General features: G+C 45.9%; 1 protein-coding gene across 2 annotated transcripts in view; it reads right to left on the bottom strand.

Moving 5' to 3' along the window:
• Positions 1 to 2,698: 2,698 nt before the first annotated feature.
• Positions 2,699 to 17,192, bottom strand: part of phactr3b (phosphatase and actin regulator 3b) — a 50,836-nt gene continuing 36,342 nt past the window's right edge. For both annotated transcript variants that reach the window (XM_062544413.1, XM_062544414.1), the window contains exons 10-14: positions 7,507 to 7,562; positions 5,792 to 5,853; positions 4,777 to 4,917; positions 3,944 to 4,020; positions 2,699 to 3,140 (exon numbers count right to left, since the gene is read on the bottom strand). In XM_062544413.1, coding sequence (XP_062400397.1) covers positions 3,125 to 3,140; positions 3,944 to 4,020; positions 4,777 to 4,917; positions 5,792 to 5,853; positions 7,507 to 7,562 — 352 coding nt within the window. In that variant the 3' untranslated portion in view covers positions 2,699 to 3,124. The remainder of the gene's footprint in view (positions 3,141 to 3,943; positions 4,021 to 4,776; positions 4,918 to 5,791; positions 5,854 to 7,506; positions 7,563 to 17,192) is intronic.

Here is a 17,192-nt window from a genome sequence, read left to right as displayed (position 1 = left end):
TCTTCTGGAGATCAAGGTATGTACGTTTTCAGGAAAAGGAAAATCTGCATGAAGTTCTGTGTGTGTGTGTGGGGGGGGGGGGGTCTAATTGGTGGTTAGGATACTCACTACTTGTTTTAATAAAGACACATTCTTGCATCTATTATAGCATTTCAAAGAAGATCAATTTCTGCCTCAATTAAACAACGTGTAAAAGATGAGCTGAAGTTGCTTCGACTTAGTTGCCTTTAAGTCGTGCTGTGTCAGCACATTTTTGAAGACAGCTGGCCAGCAACTCCACAGCTGTTGCACAGCATGCGAGAAGACCTGGGGTGCGATCATCTGGTCCTGACACTGCAGAAAAAAGGCCAAGGTAAAGCTCTTAGATGGTAAAAAATCCTTAGAAGGTGATGAACCCAGTTCTTGTGCGGTACAGTGTAAAGATTCATTAATTTACTGTATCTGATTCAGCAGGTGGGCAGGAGTTGGCATCGTAAGTGATGAGACATTTGTTACGATATACTGTATTTCTCTCTACTTTCTTTATATCTCTCTTTCTTTCTCTGTTCAGAAAAGTAAAGATAATCCATGGGTCAAACAAGTCATGGCTTGTTTTAAGAAAATATGTCTGGTACTTGATGCACTTTGCCATAATGTATTCCGGATTATGGATTCTAAAAAAAAGAGTCAAGGAATTAGTCTGCCTATCACCATACTAAACTCAATCTTTTAAGATTGAACATTAGTCTGGGGAGTCTGCGCTTTATTTCTACTGCACAAGAGGCGTGATCAATGGGCATAGTTCAAATAACTGTACGCATTTGGATAGTCCCTCGACCAATCAGACCAATGATCCAGGTGCACCTTTTGGATAAGCTAGTTTGCGATTGCACCCAGCTAATGTTTGACAGGAAGCAGGAAAGATAGATGTGCAGGTTTTCCAGCCTGAGCTGCAGGGCGAAATCCTGATCACCAGCAGATCAGGTTGAGTTTACCCAGCCTATCAAGGAATAGGAGGACGCAAGAAAAGAAGGGAAGCCCTCTAACAGACCCTGGCTGCGTTTCCTAGATTCGTTAAGAAGCTCTTAAGTGCTAAGAACTTCTTAAGAGCGTTCTGTGAACGTTCTAAGAATGCTCCTAAGAAGTTCTTAGCACTCAAGAGCTTCTTAACGAATCTGGGAAACGCGGCCAATGTCAATTAAGAGACTACAACCCCATTTCCTCAGCACAAGGACAGCATTCAGTTGGCCATTTAACAATTCTGAGGAACATTAACTTGATTTCTGTGCCGCTAATTGATCTCATCTCATTTCAGTTCAGTCACGTTAATCTCAACCAGGCTCAGTTAAGCATGTCCTCCACTGGTACTGATCGTGCGTTAGAGCAGTCGATGCTCAGCGCTGGTCAATACGAAGCTCAGCAATGCTTTAGTTTATCTTCTTCTTCATCATCTCTTACCTTCAACATTTACTTCCTGTCTTTCTATTGATCCTGTTCAGAATAGTAACAATTGTTTTTAAACAATCAGTCTGGAAGGTCTTGATACAAATGTGGTTTATAATCATCTATGCCTGATCATTTTTGATAGACACTCGATGTGATGTATTCTTAGGAGGGAAGAAATACTGTAGGAAGCAAGGACAATAGACAAAGGAAAATCTCTGACAATTAAAATATTTCAAGTTCTCAGCACAAAAGCATTGTTAAATTGGTCTTTTTTTTCATTTGAGGGACATTAACTCTGGAAAATTAATTCAGTGTTTCTAATGTATTACAGTTCTTCTTAGTCAAATCACGTTAATTTCAATTGAACTTAGATATGTATACTGTACATATCTATCTACTGTATATACAGTATATCGTTGAGACTGCAGTTGTGCGTGCTTAAGAACAGCTGATGCTAGACTCTGTGCTTGTCCAGGTGAGGCTTGTGAGTGTGTTTTGTCCCTCTTGTTAATCTGGTGTGTGTGTGTGTGTGTGTGTGTGTGCTGTAAACCTGGCCCCAGTCCTGTGTCACAAGCCCTTTCATATCAACACACCCCTCCAGAGGACTGGATTAGAGAGACAAGCATGCTCGTCAACACACAACAAAACTTTCGCCCTGACTGCTTATGTAAGGCTTGTCACAACTAGGCATATTCAAACGGAGTCCTAACTAGGACAGGGCTGTCTGCTTGTACTAAGATTGCTCTGCCCAGCAGCACATTCCTATGCTCAATAAGTTGTGGTTTTGTGATTGTAAGCAATATTGTGTTTATGTCACCAACAATACTCAAAACGACATAATCCATAATCCCCCCTCCCTGTTGTTAACCCAGTGAAAACATCACACAAAACAGTTTTTTATATATAAAATTCAAAACTTGTATTGTGCAGACAATAAATAGTGCTTACAAAGGTAAGACATGTAGTCCATTTGTTTTTCATAAGAGATTGACATGTACACAGCTGATATGAAATTCACTTGATTTTTTTTTTCTCTGTTGTTCTCAGTGAGAGCCCACAAACGACTGGGGTGTGACTGACTACAGTACCAGTGACTGGTGTGGGAAAAGTTCATCGGGTCACATGCAAAAATCCCCTCAGCCCCCACAAAAAAACCTACCACCCACTTCCGCAAACCCCACCCTCTCTCCCCTCTTGACCCCATTCCTCAACCCCACCCCCTGACCCACCCCCTGCCCCCCCCCCCAAAACCCCCAACCCCACCCCACTCCCATCTTGGCATTGAAAGGCAAGCTTCCAAAAAGAAAACAACAGAAAAGAAGTAAAGGAGAAGGGGAGAGCAGTTGTGAGTCCTGTTAAAAATAGTCTCTCGTTTCAAGCAGTGGGTAGCCCAGCCCCTCTGCGGACCGGGAGAGAGGGTCGCAGGTATGTCGGACGGAGGCCCTCTCCTCTCCTCTCCTCTCCTCTCCTGGCTCTTGGCACCAGCTCCAGAGACATAGCCTCTAAGAATCACCGACGGTGCTCTCTTCCAGGAAGTAATATAAAAAAAACAAGGAAAACTAAAAAAGGAAAATACAATTTCCCAGAATTCCTGGCGGCCCACAAGGCCATTGCTCTGGAAGAAGAAGCCTTGCGAGGTCTTCTCTCGACGTAATCAGGGTTAACCAGCTTCCACATTTCTTCACAGAAGAAAACCTCGCTATGGCCGATGAAACCTGTAGGGCCAAACAGAAGAGCAAAAGGGGGAAAATGAGAACAAGGTTGGAACGCTGCAAAGCTGCTCATCTCAGCCACATCTGTCCTCATTAATCACCTTTATTATTAGGCATTCAGTGCTCCCCAGCACTGGTGAAATGGGGTCTGACTGCAAGCTCATTCAGATAAAGGCTATATATAGACTTCAACGTAAGCAAATGCATCAGCTGGACTGGAGTGGACATTTGTTATGTTTGTCAGCCATTGCTAATGTGAGCACATTCCAAGCAACTTGCCCATCCCTAGAGAGGCTGACACGGCTATATTTGGAGCACATCCTTTGTCTTTTCCAACACAACCACCAAGGATAAAAAAAAAATAGCTGAAAACAGGATGTACAAGGATTTCTGAAGAAACACTAAAACCCTGGGGAATCTTGCTAAAGGTGACACCGTTATGTCTATGTTATGTCTATGTTATGTTAAATGCGAGGGATTATCAGACAGATTGGAGAGGAATGTGGAGTGGATTTGTAGTCCACTGTCTCCAGGCATGAGCACACCCTCAAGCATAAACACAAATAAAGAGGATATATATCCACACACTTCATAATACAACACACACACACACACACACACACACACACACCGGACACACACACACACACACACACACACACACTAAAATCACTTAAAGAAAACACACACATCTAAAGACAAACACACACACACTTAATAACAATACAGACAGACAAAAACACACATGCTCAATAAATCACTTAAAAAAACAGACACACATCACACACACACACAGTGCTACTGACCTTGTAAGGTGTCTGCTGGACGCGTGCACCTCCATCTCGTTACTCTTGAACTCGTTCAGCTCTTTGCGTATTGCTGCCTGTGGGGGGGGGGGGGGGGAGGGCAGACAAGAGGACGATTACACAACGCCTCCAGGTACGACCCAGAAACAGACAGCGCTGGGGGCTGGATGATGGGATCATTTGCATGGGAAAGAGGAGGGCGTCCCATCACAACTTCCAAGCAACTGACTAACTGCAGTGTGTCAAGGCTAGCTCACTACATCACTGGAATGACATGCCATCTAACCCTGAACCTCCGAGCAAGTGACACATAGAGACAAATAATGACATAAAGTCAGGGATTGAGGGACAATTCAGAGTTTGAGTGAAGGGACAGATTACCATCTAAAATCTATGCTTCTTCTCTACATCAGTGGAGAAAAAACATCAAATCATAACCTAATTTATCAGTACAGCATTTTGGTAAAAAAAACATTCCAAACAGCCTTAGACGGGAAATATCCCAACAGACGGCTACCTACTATCATAAGATGTTATCATACAAGATCCAAACAAACACAAACACAAAAGGTGATGATACAACGTTTTCAGTGACGTTGCTGAGCAACCACATAACTGGTTCCGTGCGTTTGAACTGGATGATCATGATAAGTTTGTATACTGATGAGTTAAGCACTCTAACATAAGCTATCCAATAGAATTGGGAATGTCCCCAAACAATACTCAGCAACATTGCCCTTGTGCATCATCAACTAAGCCATGCGCTGCTGAGTTCAGACTGCAATGCACAGACAAAGCCAGCAGGTGGAGCTCTGTAGCGAGCTGGACTGTACCTTGTCAGATGCCGACAGTCTGGTCCAGGGCTTGTCCGCCCGCCTGTCATAGTCCTGAGCTTTGGCCACCTCCACGTAGTCGCTGAAGCGGATGAGGATCTTTCGTTCCCGCAGCTCGTCAACTGTGGGCCTCTGGTTCAACTGCACAGAGAGAGAGAGAGAGAGAGACACACACTCAGTAAAGGATCTGTCGACACCATCACAGATAACAACATGCTTACAACATGCTGGTTTAGCACCGTGTTGTAAAAAGGTCCCCGAGCGCTTCAGTTAAGGTTGAGAGGAGAGAGAGAGCCCACAGGAGGAGCAAGGGTGAGATGTCCTGGCTAAAGAACATCCCAGAAATCCCAGATCCTGGATTAATGAAAGGCACTCGCTCCCTTCTGATGTCCACTTTATATCAATGAAGGCTACCTCATGCTGCACAATCTACTTAGGGTCATGTGCCAGTTTGCTACTCTAAAAGACAGCTGAGCTGAGCTTGTGTGTGTGTGTGTGTGTGTGTGTGTGTGTGTGTGTGTGTGTGTCTGAGCATGTGTGTTTAGGGGAATGTGCGTAAGTCCATCTGTCTGTCATGTGCGCACTCCACACAAGTTTGTGTGTACATACCATCATTTGTTCACATCTGTGTGTGTAAGCATATGTTTGCATGTGTTGCACTGGTTGTGTGGGTGTGTGTGTGTGTGTTGGGGGGGGGGGGGGGGTAATACATGTGTGTGCATGACTGTCTTTGAGTGTGTGCCTGTGTGTCTGTGTCTGTGTGTGTCACTGTGCAAGTCCTGCTTCGTGTGTGTGTGTGTGTGTGTGTGTGTGTGTGTGTGTGTGTGTGTGTGTGTGTGTGTGTGTGTGTTTGCGCTCGTGTGTGCGTGCATGCGCGTGTTCTGCGTGGGTGTGTGTGTATATGTGTGTGAGTGCGTGTGTGTGCGTGTCTGTCTGGATGCCCGTGGATTTATCTAGCCAGAGATTAAGCCTCGCTGATGGGATTCTTGTGGCAGCAGTGACCTGCATGACGCACCTTTCTGTTGAGCCTCTGTTTGATTTCCCTCCGCTCCTCCTGCTCCGTTTGGTCATTCCTCTCTGTGGACACACACACCACACATCACAGGTCAGCAAAATAGGCACACTCAGCAAAAAACCAACAACAACAAAAAAACACAACAACACCAAAGTCCAGCCATGTCCGTCAATCAACACAAACATCACACCCAAGAGCGTTTCAGGGATGCCTGCTTGCGGTCAGCTCAGTTCGGACATCACGTGTGTCATGATGACACAGCGGACACAAATGAAGAGTGTGGCCAGCCGGACTGGTCCAGTGGTGGCCTCTGTGGGATTAATAGAGGGCACTTAGGCTTAATGCCGTCTGACACTGGACAAGCACACGGCCTTTGACATCTGCACTGGACAGCTGTCCCGTTTTGAAAACTAGGGTGTGGGGGGTGGGGGTGGAGGGGAGTGGTGGCTGTCTGGGGTTTTTTGATAACCCTCCTAAAGAGATTTGGGGGAAAAGGGTGCTAAGAGCTGAGGGTGAGGTTGCTATCGCCTGAGTTTTCTTTTCTTTGAATGGGACTGAATCATTGCACTTCTTGCTCTCTTTCTTTTTTTCCCTGTAGTTTGTAAGAGCTGGATTATCTAAATCCAAACTGTGCTGTCCTGAACTTGAGAAAGTACAAACTGCACTCTCTCTCTCTCTCTATCTCTCTCTCTCTCACACACACACACAAAGACAAATATAAATATAAAATAAACACTGAGGAGCACACACACATTATGGCTTATTTGAATATGCTGTTTCTGCTGTTTCTGCTAGGCATCTCTGAGTGACAGCTGACCGAGAACAGCATGTCATGCTCCGGCTCAAATCCTATACAATGGCAGAGTCTTGGGGGGATGTGGCCCTGATCTCTCTCTCTCCCTATCTGTGCTTATTCAAGTCTACTTGTAAACCCCATCTTGAGTCTTGGGGAACTGAAATTGGACTTGTGTTGGTGTGACAGACACACACGCACACAGAAAAGGCCAAAGAGAGAAGCGACAGCTGGCAAGGATCTGGACACAGGTGGCAGGACCTGACAGCAATGAATGGAGGAATCCAGAAGGTAAACAACAATTGACACACATGGTCCCTTTAGGCAGGCGGGACAGTACAGAGGCCGAAATGAGACAAACATCTGATTCGTGTGTCCTAGTAACTTTTTAGTTAATGTTAATGTCCGTCTTAAATAATGACCAAAAGTTTGTCTGAATTTGCAAATTGCAATTCACGGCTCAAATGCACTCTTTTCTTTTCTCTTAAGTTGTATTTAGCTGATTTGCATGTTCAAAAAATATGTTATTTTTCTCAAATAACATAATAGTTGGCCCACCATTCCGTGCAATAAAAATATGAAAAGTACAATTAAAATCTTTAAAAAGAAGAGGAAAAAAAGAAAAAAGACTCCGAAGAAGTATGGAATTAGAGTATGTTAATCTGAAACATTCTGTCAACTTTCTTTCATAATAAAACATAAATAATAATAATAATAATAATAATAATAATAAGTGCATACATTAGAAATCAATAACATAGCCTAAATGAATAAATAGACCCTGCTTCTTCCATCAATTAAATGTTACACCGACAAAGAAGCCCTTGAGACGCGAGCAGTGCATGTGCATTCAAAGAATCAAAGATCACAGAATCTGATAGTGAAGGAATCCCCGTCTGACAAGTCATGGAACGATACTCACGTTTGAGGATATTCCGGCTCTCCAACTCCTCGACTGCCGGTCTCTGGCTCAGTCTCCTACGGAAGAAGACCAGAATCACGTTCTGGACCATCTTTTCATTCAGTTTCTCACCCAAAGTCTCTCAAAGTCTCTGATTAGCAGACTGATTGCCTGCGCATGAATGAGCAACACGCCGATGTGGATGTGCATATCCTAAAAGTGTCCCATCTCGGATCTATACACCGCCTGCAATGTCTGACTCGTAAAAACCTCCACATCAGGCAAAAAACGATGTCTGTATTTTTCTCCCAAAACAGATTGTAGATCATACGGTATCAAAATCTTCTTATTCTGTTGGGATGGTTATCCGCGCTCCACGTACATCAGGTGTTTTCCGTATTCAGCAAAATAAATGCTTCGAAGTTGCCTACATATAAATGTACAAAATAGCCCTTGAAATGAAACGTAGAACAACGAGCCCGTGAATATTGCGCCGAGCGACAGGTAACTGTACTGGGAAGCGGCTCTCACGCATGAGTAGTCTTCTCTACAGTCTGCCTCGCAACTGAGCTGCGCTGTTGAGTGTGGCGTGGTACTACGAAGCCAGCCTCCTTATTCTCTCCGCTGCATTATTTGTGAGGGGGGCGTTCCGCGAGAATTTCTCACGCACACTCGGTAGGACCCGCTAGAAATGCTGCTGTAGGGAATTCAGGCTTCCCCATCCCGACCAAACCATGCCTTGCTATTTGTGTTGCTATGCTATGCTGGCGACCAATTACATGCCGTTTGAAATGTATCAACAAAGCAGTGCCCACAGGCAATACAATTAGCCAATAATCAAATAAAACAACACTGAGGTGTTCCTGTTCCTGGCAAACAAACGAGTCTAAATAATAAAAAAAAGATAACAATAATAAAAAATGGAAAAAAGAGATACATCTCCTATATCATGGTTAGAAAAAAGCGTTTGCAATGGATAGGCAACAAAGTGGTGTGGAAATATTTTGTGTTTTTTTCTATTATGAATCTGATACAATTACAATATCACACGTAATAATGTCAGACATGGCAGTGTTAACAAATGCAGATACTGCTTGAGTGGTTTACAGGAGACATTACAATCAGCCATGTAATTAGTGGTTATCCTCCTAGATACTGTGATGATAATCTATTTATCACACTATGTCAACATCAGAGTGCCTAGCAGGAAGGCATTGCTTAAATGCTTCAGCTGAATGAGATTCCTGTCAGTGAGCCACACCTCACACATTCTAGAATTCCTCACAAGACTCGGGTGAGGTCGCAAACAACCCCCCACCCCATTTCTGAAGCCCTAAAGGAATCTGACCCTGGATAGCGTTTCTGTTCAAGATCTTACTATTATTTGTGATTTCAAGTCCTCTATATGTGGAAGTTCTGTGTTCCATACAATGTTTTTTTTCTTTATGTTAATGTTATGCTCTATGTTATCAATTCTATGTCTGTTTACAATGTCATGTTTATTGCCTTTTTCGCATGGTCTCAGGCAACAGTACAATAGCCAGAGAGGATCAACCATTGCTTTTAAGTGCACCATATTTAAAATGACTTGACTGGTGAAACGAGCTCTTCAGTTCCACGTGTCGAGCACCATGAGAGCTCTTAGTCATTTCAGACCAAACAAACAAAGCAGTGGTGCTCAATCAAGGACACGTGATCCCGCGAACATCAGCACACTCAACAGGGCTGGTCGCTGGGTGGGTGAGATACTCATTTGTCTCCTGGGATGGCAAATTGGTTGGCTGGTGGTTGTGTGCAGATCTCCCTCCTTCCCCTCCACACACAGACACACGTTTGCGCCCACCTCCCTAAAGCGACACATTCCAATTAAGGAGTCTAGTTTATCGAACACCGTGACCGTCGGAGTCGTCCTGTGATTGAGTGATTGGAGGGACAGACACAGGATCACGACTGAGCAGGGACAGAGTGGGGGGAGACAGGTTGATTTATGCCAACTAAACGGGGCCAGGGGGACAGACATCACGTCCACAGATGGAACTCTGACGAAATAGCTTAATTTTCTGCTTGATTGAAAAATGAGGGTGAAGGACAAAAAAAAAAAAAAAAAAAAACACAATGGAAAAAAAACCCCTCACAGTTCAAAATGAGTGCATGTTTATTTTTAGGCGGCGTATTTGGCGCTCTTCCTGGAAATATGAGGTGTGCGGGGCGGACACCTGGGATCGGTAATCCAAAATAAGCAGGCCGTCCTGCCAGCAGGATCAGCTGAGCGAGGGCGCCCAGAATGGACGCTCTGTGACGAAGTAAGCACAGCTGATGAAGACTACAGAAGGAGCGCACTGTTTTTTTTCCCTTCTTCTTCTTCTTCTTCTCTTTTCATCTCAGATCAAGGCGGCCTCGCCGCCAGGGCCCGCTCGACTCACAGAGCGCCCACGCAGAGCAGGTAAATGTCAAAACTTAGGGGATCCCAGCAAACGGCCTGACAAAGCCACCATTTTACAGCTAATCTGTGTGTGTGTGAGGCATCACCAAATGGCATAGAAACTCAATTGTTATCTATAAATATCTTTACCATCTGTTGAGATAACATTACACTAAGTATGGTTATGGTTATAGTTATTTAGCAGACGCCTTTGTCCAAAGCGACATACAAATAAACAATACAAATTAATTTAACAATGAACAATTACAAAAAAAGGGAGAATAGCAATATTATCAATAAACAATAAAATAGGCCATCTATAAGATAATCTTACAGTGCGCACAGATGCGCTCTCACATCGACGGGCTCAAACCTTCCTACGTGTCTCTGATCGTTGAGGAGCGGTGCCAAATCCGTTCGGATTATAAAGTGTGCCGAGAGCTGGCGAGGGAGCTGGGCCGAGCCGTGGACATGTCAAAGCGATGATCTGGCACCAGGAGCGGGTCGAGGTGGCGGTGTCGGGGCAGTGGCGCCCGTCAGAGAGACGGCTAGATGAGTCAGGACTCGTGGGCCGTGGAGCGCACATGCCCACTGAGCTGTGGCCTAATGCTCTACAGCCACGTCTCCTCCTGGTCCTCGCGAGTGTGTATGTGTGTGTGTGTGTGTGTGTGTGTGTGTGTTTGACTGAGTGAGAGAGAGATAGAGAGAGAAAGAGAGTGTGTGTGTGTGTGTGTGTGTGTGTGTGTGTGTGTGTGTCGTGAATATGTGTGTGTGACTGTGTTTAAGTACACAAGATTTGTGTATGTTTGAATGCATACCATATACAAAACATAAAGGTAAATGTGTGTGTGTGCGTGTGCATGAGTGCGCACACGCACGTGCGAGTGTGTGTGCGTGCGTGCGTGTGTGCGTATTTCCTGTTTCAAGTTTTTGAAGAGCTGGCCAAGTGGGCTGGGGACTGCCCCAGGGCTGCGGTTGCCAGGGATCGTTACCGCTCGCTGTCTGAGTTCCTCCTCCGGTAGTGACTGGCTGCTCTTTACGCAATGGCCGCACTGCCCGCGGTCACGTCACAGTGGGATTTCAGTGCCCACTGCTGACCTGCATGTCCACTCATGTCATAGACTGCAAGGGCTAATTCTGTGATTGACAGCTGACATGAAGCTGAATGGTTGTCAATCTAAAAGCTTGGCTTCAATCTATCCACTCCTCAACATACAATCACATCCTTGAGTGTAACTATTACAACATACGATATTAGTAAGGCCAAAACAATAGCTACAGTAGTCTCAGTTCATGCCCAGTTTTAAGGTATGTTCTCTGTACGTTAAACAGCTATGTTTTTATAGTAGCTATATCAGAGAGCTCAAAGAAAGGGTAGCCTGTCCAGACATGAAACCTGCATTATTTTAAGCACTCATCAATAATGTATCAAAGCCCCTGGTCTGACCCCCAGAGCTGCCATTTACTCCGGCCCAGCATGCTAAAGATCAGAGAGGTGGAGAGCCCTCTGACTGTCCCTCAGTTCCCCGCTGTGGGCCAACGTGATGTCTGCTTCAAACCACCTCGGGCGGTCGGTCACTCTCCCCGAAACGTGCCGTGGTCTTAGTCCTATTAGTGTCCGAGTTTAAATGGTTTAGGGCTATCACTTTACAAATCTGATCACGGAGAGTTAGCCAACACTTACTGTAGAGTCATTCTGAGAGACACATTTCCTGGGTGTCTACAAATAAGCTTTAGTTTAATTCAATATTTCTTGATAAATAAACAAACATACAGTAACATAATAATTAAAAAATATATGACTGGAGGTGCTCAAAGAAAGGGTGGAAAACATAGCATTTCTTGTCAAATCCTGCTATAAACCGACCAAGTCTGTCCATTAGCAATGTACAGAGCTGATTCCCCCCCCACACAAATCAACCAACAAACTGACTGTGAGGGACATCATTGCAATACACTTGCAAATCCACAAGACATCTTTTCACCTCCTATTTTGTCTTCTCTTATTGAACATTCTTAAATGATCCCCGATATTAAATTATATTGAGCTATTTTTAGGAAGAACCCGATACCATGACACGTAATCACATTTGTCAGAGCCTAACTGCAAGCACATGAGGTGAAGTGATCTCCTGCCAATGAGCTCTGATTGACTCTGTGTCACAGACTCAGCAAACCGTGATATGAAGCAGAACTCCAATGACACACGGAAGCACTTGGGAGAACAGAATAGAAGAGTGAACCTATTGTCCTGCCCACCAGCTCTACCAGCTAATCACATGTCCCCACACGGTCTGTGCACCGTGGACGGTCTTTGTCTTACATGAACGCACGGCGTATAGGGGATCTCTTTTGTGCGGGGGCAGAGAGGGATCCATCGGGACAACGTGCAATTTCAGAGACGGTGGTGTGTGACGGTGGTAATTTTAGGAAGGGAGGGCTGTGAATTGGTGTTAACCAGCGCCTACACCTTTCTCTTTTACTTGAGCATCTCTGCCAAGATGTGCTGCAGTAGTGGGAATAGGGAAGGCTGCTCATATTAGAACAAATCCTGGTTGTCCAAAATTAGGTATTGAGCTGCAAACGATTCCACATATGGCCTTCATGCCTATGGGGACCAATAATGTCCAACCCATGGCCATTTACCAACCACGTATTCTATAGGTTTCCTGCCATTTTCTCTAAAATGCTTAAAATACAAATATAATATAAAAGAACATGTGCTATTTGTTGACAAAAATATGGGCAAAACATGGCCAGCTACTCGTATATTAAACTGAGATAAATTTTTATACTTCACTGAGAGCGACAGAACAAGACCGCAAGCTTCAGCTGCGCAAGACAAGACAGATTCTGACAAATCTTTCAAGGAAAGTGTCTTCCAAGAAAACACAGAAAGTCCTTATGATCAGTGAGACGATGAAACGGGAGGTTTAAGTAGTGTCATCTCTATCATCAGTAAGAATTAGATCAGGAATTTACCCAAAACACCCTTCTGGGTAACGCCACTAACCTGAAAGAGGAAGGGTGGAAATATCAAGTGGAAAGAGACAAATGAGGAAGAGAAAGCGCTCTGAGACCATGCACGGAGGCGTTGTTTAATGGCTGCCTAATACAATAGAGCACAGGGGATCCAATGATCCCAGCCAACGCATGTTCCTAATAAAGCCTCACTCCGCCTTCCCCAGCTGGGCTCTCAGAAGAGAGTACATTTGGTCTGGAAGCAGCATGTTCTGTACGGTCACCTTGGCCTACCTGTTCTGAACATCTAATGCTTCAAAGGGAAAAGCACAAAAACAAATGGAGAAGGGGGATAACCCCCCCCCCCCCCCAGATATCGCCTTTTCAAAGACCTGACAGGAGACAGCTAAGCCTAAGCGGAATGATTCAAGGACAAGGCTTGTACGAGAACAGAGCTTGTGTATACTTCTCTTAACGGGGGGAGGGGGGGGGGATCCAGGAGAGAAAAGGAACCCCCAACAGAATGCTAGATTAATATTTCAGCCACAAAAGACTTCACTTGTCAGGAGCGACGCTGGGACAACTGTTAGCCATTATTGACCTGCCACGGTTGCCTAGCAACTACATGTGCCACTAAGCGTAGTTCGAGACGACCCTGCACTGGCACGAGCGCGCCGGAGTCGTGAGCGCTGGAGTGTGGAGTGGCGAGGTGATCTGCTCTCTAGCACTGATTAGTCACACTGGTGTCTCCGAGCCAGCTTTTTTTATTTACTTATAAAATGGGCAGAATTCTGCCGAAATTATAATTAGAGTGAATTTAGGGCAAATGTGTCCAAATTAGAGTGAATATTTCACAGCAGTCCACGTCATATCACATTATATCCAGAATGGCCCCACAACTAATATATTATATTAGATCTTGCTTTTGTGGGTTGAAAAGCTTCTTCCTTGAAAGAGCGAGAGGAAGAAAAACAGGTGGATAATACAGACCACTACATCTCTGTTTGATAATAATAAAAAAGCCACAGTGTACTGTATGCTGATGGCAGCAAAAGCTGGAGCAGACAGCTAATTAAGATGTGTCTTAAAATGCCCACTGTCACAATTCAGAGAATGCAACAGCCAATTTACACTAGCTGCTGCAGGGAGCATCTCCTAAATTAACCAGTATCGCATGTGCATGTGTGTGTATGTGTGCATGTGTGTGTGTGTGTGTGTGTGTAAGTAAGTGTGTAAGTGTGTGAGGACCCAAACTGAGCAGCTGTGTGTGGGCGCTGGCTATTTCTACCCCACTCACGCTGCCATTGGGGGCGCAGCTCCATGGCGGCGGTGACAGCCGTCAGACGCAACACCCCAGCTGTCCTCATCGGCAGTCTGTGCCAGCGCTCCGTCACATGCCGCCAGGCCCCAAACGCGCCCCGACTTCCCCTCCCGCTCCCCCCCAAAACCTCATCGAGAACGCAAACGTTCCTTCTCCTCCTCCTCCTCCTCCTTCTCCTCCTTCTACCCAAGGAACTGTGTGGGGGTTGCTGGCAGTGATGTGTGTGTGTGTGTGTGTGTGTGTGGGTGTGGGCGTCTGTGAGTGTGTGAGCCTGTCGATGCATAATTTAGCAGCCTGCTCTGAGCTATGTATAGCAACAGTCGGTCCCCAATAGGAGCGGAGCGCGGCGCGGGCTCTCGGGCGGTCTTGCGGAGGGCTATTGTTAGTAAGGTCAGGACCGCCAGGGGACCGGTGGAGATGGCCATCGAAACGCCCACCCTGGGGAGAGGAAATCGATTTGCTGCGGCGAACCGCAGCGCTCGCGTCGGCGGCGTCGGGGGCATCGCCACGACGATGGATGGAGTAAAAGGTGGATAACGGCGGAGCGGGGGGGGGGGGGGTTGGTGTAGCCAATGTAAGGGAGAAGAGGGAGAGAGCACAGCAAGGGTGGGGGTTGGAGGAGGGGGGAGGGACGGGGAGACGGGGGAGGCAGGATGCAATTTTCTGGCACAGAAGAGGTAGCAACAGAGGCGGTGTGACGTGGCGCATCGATCCAGGGATTCTGCCGCAGTTTTTCAGCCCCGGCTGCCGACGTCGCAGGGGCTATTTTTAGCAGCGAGATGGGGGTTTCCCCGCCACTAGTCCCGCCCACTGCACTGCATTCTGGTGCAATCTGGCACGACCACAATTCCTCACCGCCTTACAGTAACCGTGTTACACAATAACCTCAAATAGCTGAGCTGGTGCATGATGCCTGTCACACACACACACACACACAGGGTCTATGCTGATTGAGAGTTAGAAATCTATCCCCCTGTGCACCGTTAGAGCCACAGCACGAGTCACGACGCACTCGCATCGCCCATGAATTATTTACATAGATAATAATAAAATCAGAAAGAGTCTGCTAGAACAAAGAGAGGCTGATACATAGGGGATGCATCATTGTTTTTATGACTTCTTACAGTCTTTGAGTCATATTTTTACAGTCACCGAGTGACTGAATCCAATATTTGGATATTGTATTACCAGTGCCGAGGAGTTCCACCGTGGGAAATAGTGGGAAATGATGTTATCAATTAGGATTTATTTTCACCATCTTACACAGAAGGTAGATATCATAATGATGGTATGTATGACTGTATGCATGATCTCAGCATTACAGTATATACTGTAACATAACTGTGCTGGATATTTGGGCAACTAGAATTCTATTGCGGCATTTTAGTTTAGCAGGGCAGTGTTTCATTTTAAAAAAAAATATGGAACCCGGAATGGATATGAAATAATCTACTGATAAAGATGCGTATGTTCATTTATTGAGCAGTCCTTTAGAATGTACTGTAGGTGCACACAGTCATCTAAAGCCTACCTTACACTGACAGACTTTGACAAGATTTGGGAAAGATTCTTGAAAGACTGTAGTCTTTTGAGTAAAGCTTGAATCGGGGGCATTAGTTAAAAGACTACAATCTTTCTAGAATCTTTCCCTAAATCTTGTCAAAGTCTGTCAGTGTAAGGTAGGCCTAAGGTGAGAGAAGCGAGCGGGACATTAAATAGAGCGGCCAAACTCGGGTCCTCTCTGGGGCTCGGGCCTGTAATAACCCGACCCAGCAAGCCTCCGCCACCGTCATCCTGGGTCCAGACGGGGGAGGGCAACAGCAGGACAACAGCCAGGAGAATTCTCGCTCTCTCCGGTTCTTGTGCTCATTTCGGTCTGTTGCTCCGCTGCGTCCCCCCCCCCTCCTGCCTGCCGCTGTGGGGGCGCGTGGGTCCTGTGTGTTGCTGTGCTCGCTCGGTTATGTGACTTTGCTCAGCTGCAGAAGCTTCATTTGTTGTTCTGCTGTGTCTCTCTGAGGGCGCACTGCATGTGAGGACACACAGCTGCTAACACCCCCACCCCCCACACACACACACACACACACACACACCACTCAGCCCCTTCAAGCCTTCACTCCACCTATACCAACCACCCCCCCCCACACACACACTCCATTTCCCGCAGTCCCTTCAAGCCTTCAGACCTCGCAGCAGCAGCCAGCCACCCACCCACCCCGGCTCCAACACCGAGAGGCCAGCGGGGGGTCCGTCTGCCTGGACAGCGCCGCCTTCCCTTCCCTTCCCGTCCACATGGACACTTTAGTGTGAACGCGCTCCCAAGAGATCTAAATTTGGGTCTTAGACCACGGCATGGGCACTCCTTCCACTGAATGGCTTCACAAGTTTAGAACGTTTGAGCAAAAGCCCTTCAGTTTCATTCAGTCCTGTTTCTATTTCACGTACAGTACACTCTCCTGCCTGTTCGCAGAGGATGGCCACTTCATTCATACTTTCCAGTAAAGCGCTGTGCAGACACGCTACCAGAAAAAAAAACAGGAACTTCAGAGAAGGAGAAAAAAAAGGCAATAGTGGAACTTGACTTGATGTAGCCACCTGCAGCCATCTTTCAAAACGTGGGTTATTTCTGAGATTCTGATACGTTTTCAACCATGACGTATGCACAGCTCCGGATCGGAAACGTATCAGAATCTCAGAAATAACCACGTTATGCAGTCATCTTAAGACGGCTGTGGGCGGCTACATCCACCAATCAAAAGCATAAGTCAGAGGTCAGGGGTCAAATCTTTTCACCCGTCTACCATAGTTTAACTTCCTGCGTATTAGCCGCATTGTGTGCAGGTCAGTTAAGCGGCTAATAGTTGGGAAATTACAGTAGTTTAACTTCCATGCTATCAATTGAGCACGCTCGAGTGGACAGATAGATGACCTACAGCAGGGAGGACTACAGATCAACTGCAGCAGACTGTCATCACATCCAGGCCCACTGATGAGCTTCAGTTGTCC

The sequence above is a fragment of the Sardina pilchardus genome, chromosome 9 (assembly GCF_963854185.1).
Source record: "Sardina pilchardus chromosome 9, fSarPil1.1, whole genome shotgun sequence".
In the NCBI taxonomy this organism is placed as follows: domain Eukaryota; kingdom Metazoa; phylum Chordata; class Actinopteri; order Clupeiformes; family Clupeidae; genus Sardina; species Sardina pilchardus.
The sequence above is the reverse complement of the archived record's forward strand: the minus strand, read 5'-3'. Positions and strand labels throughout refer to the sequence as shown.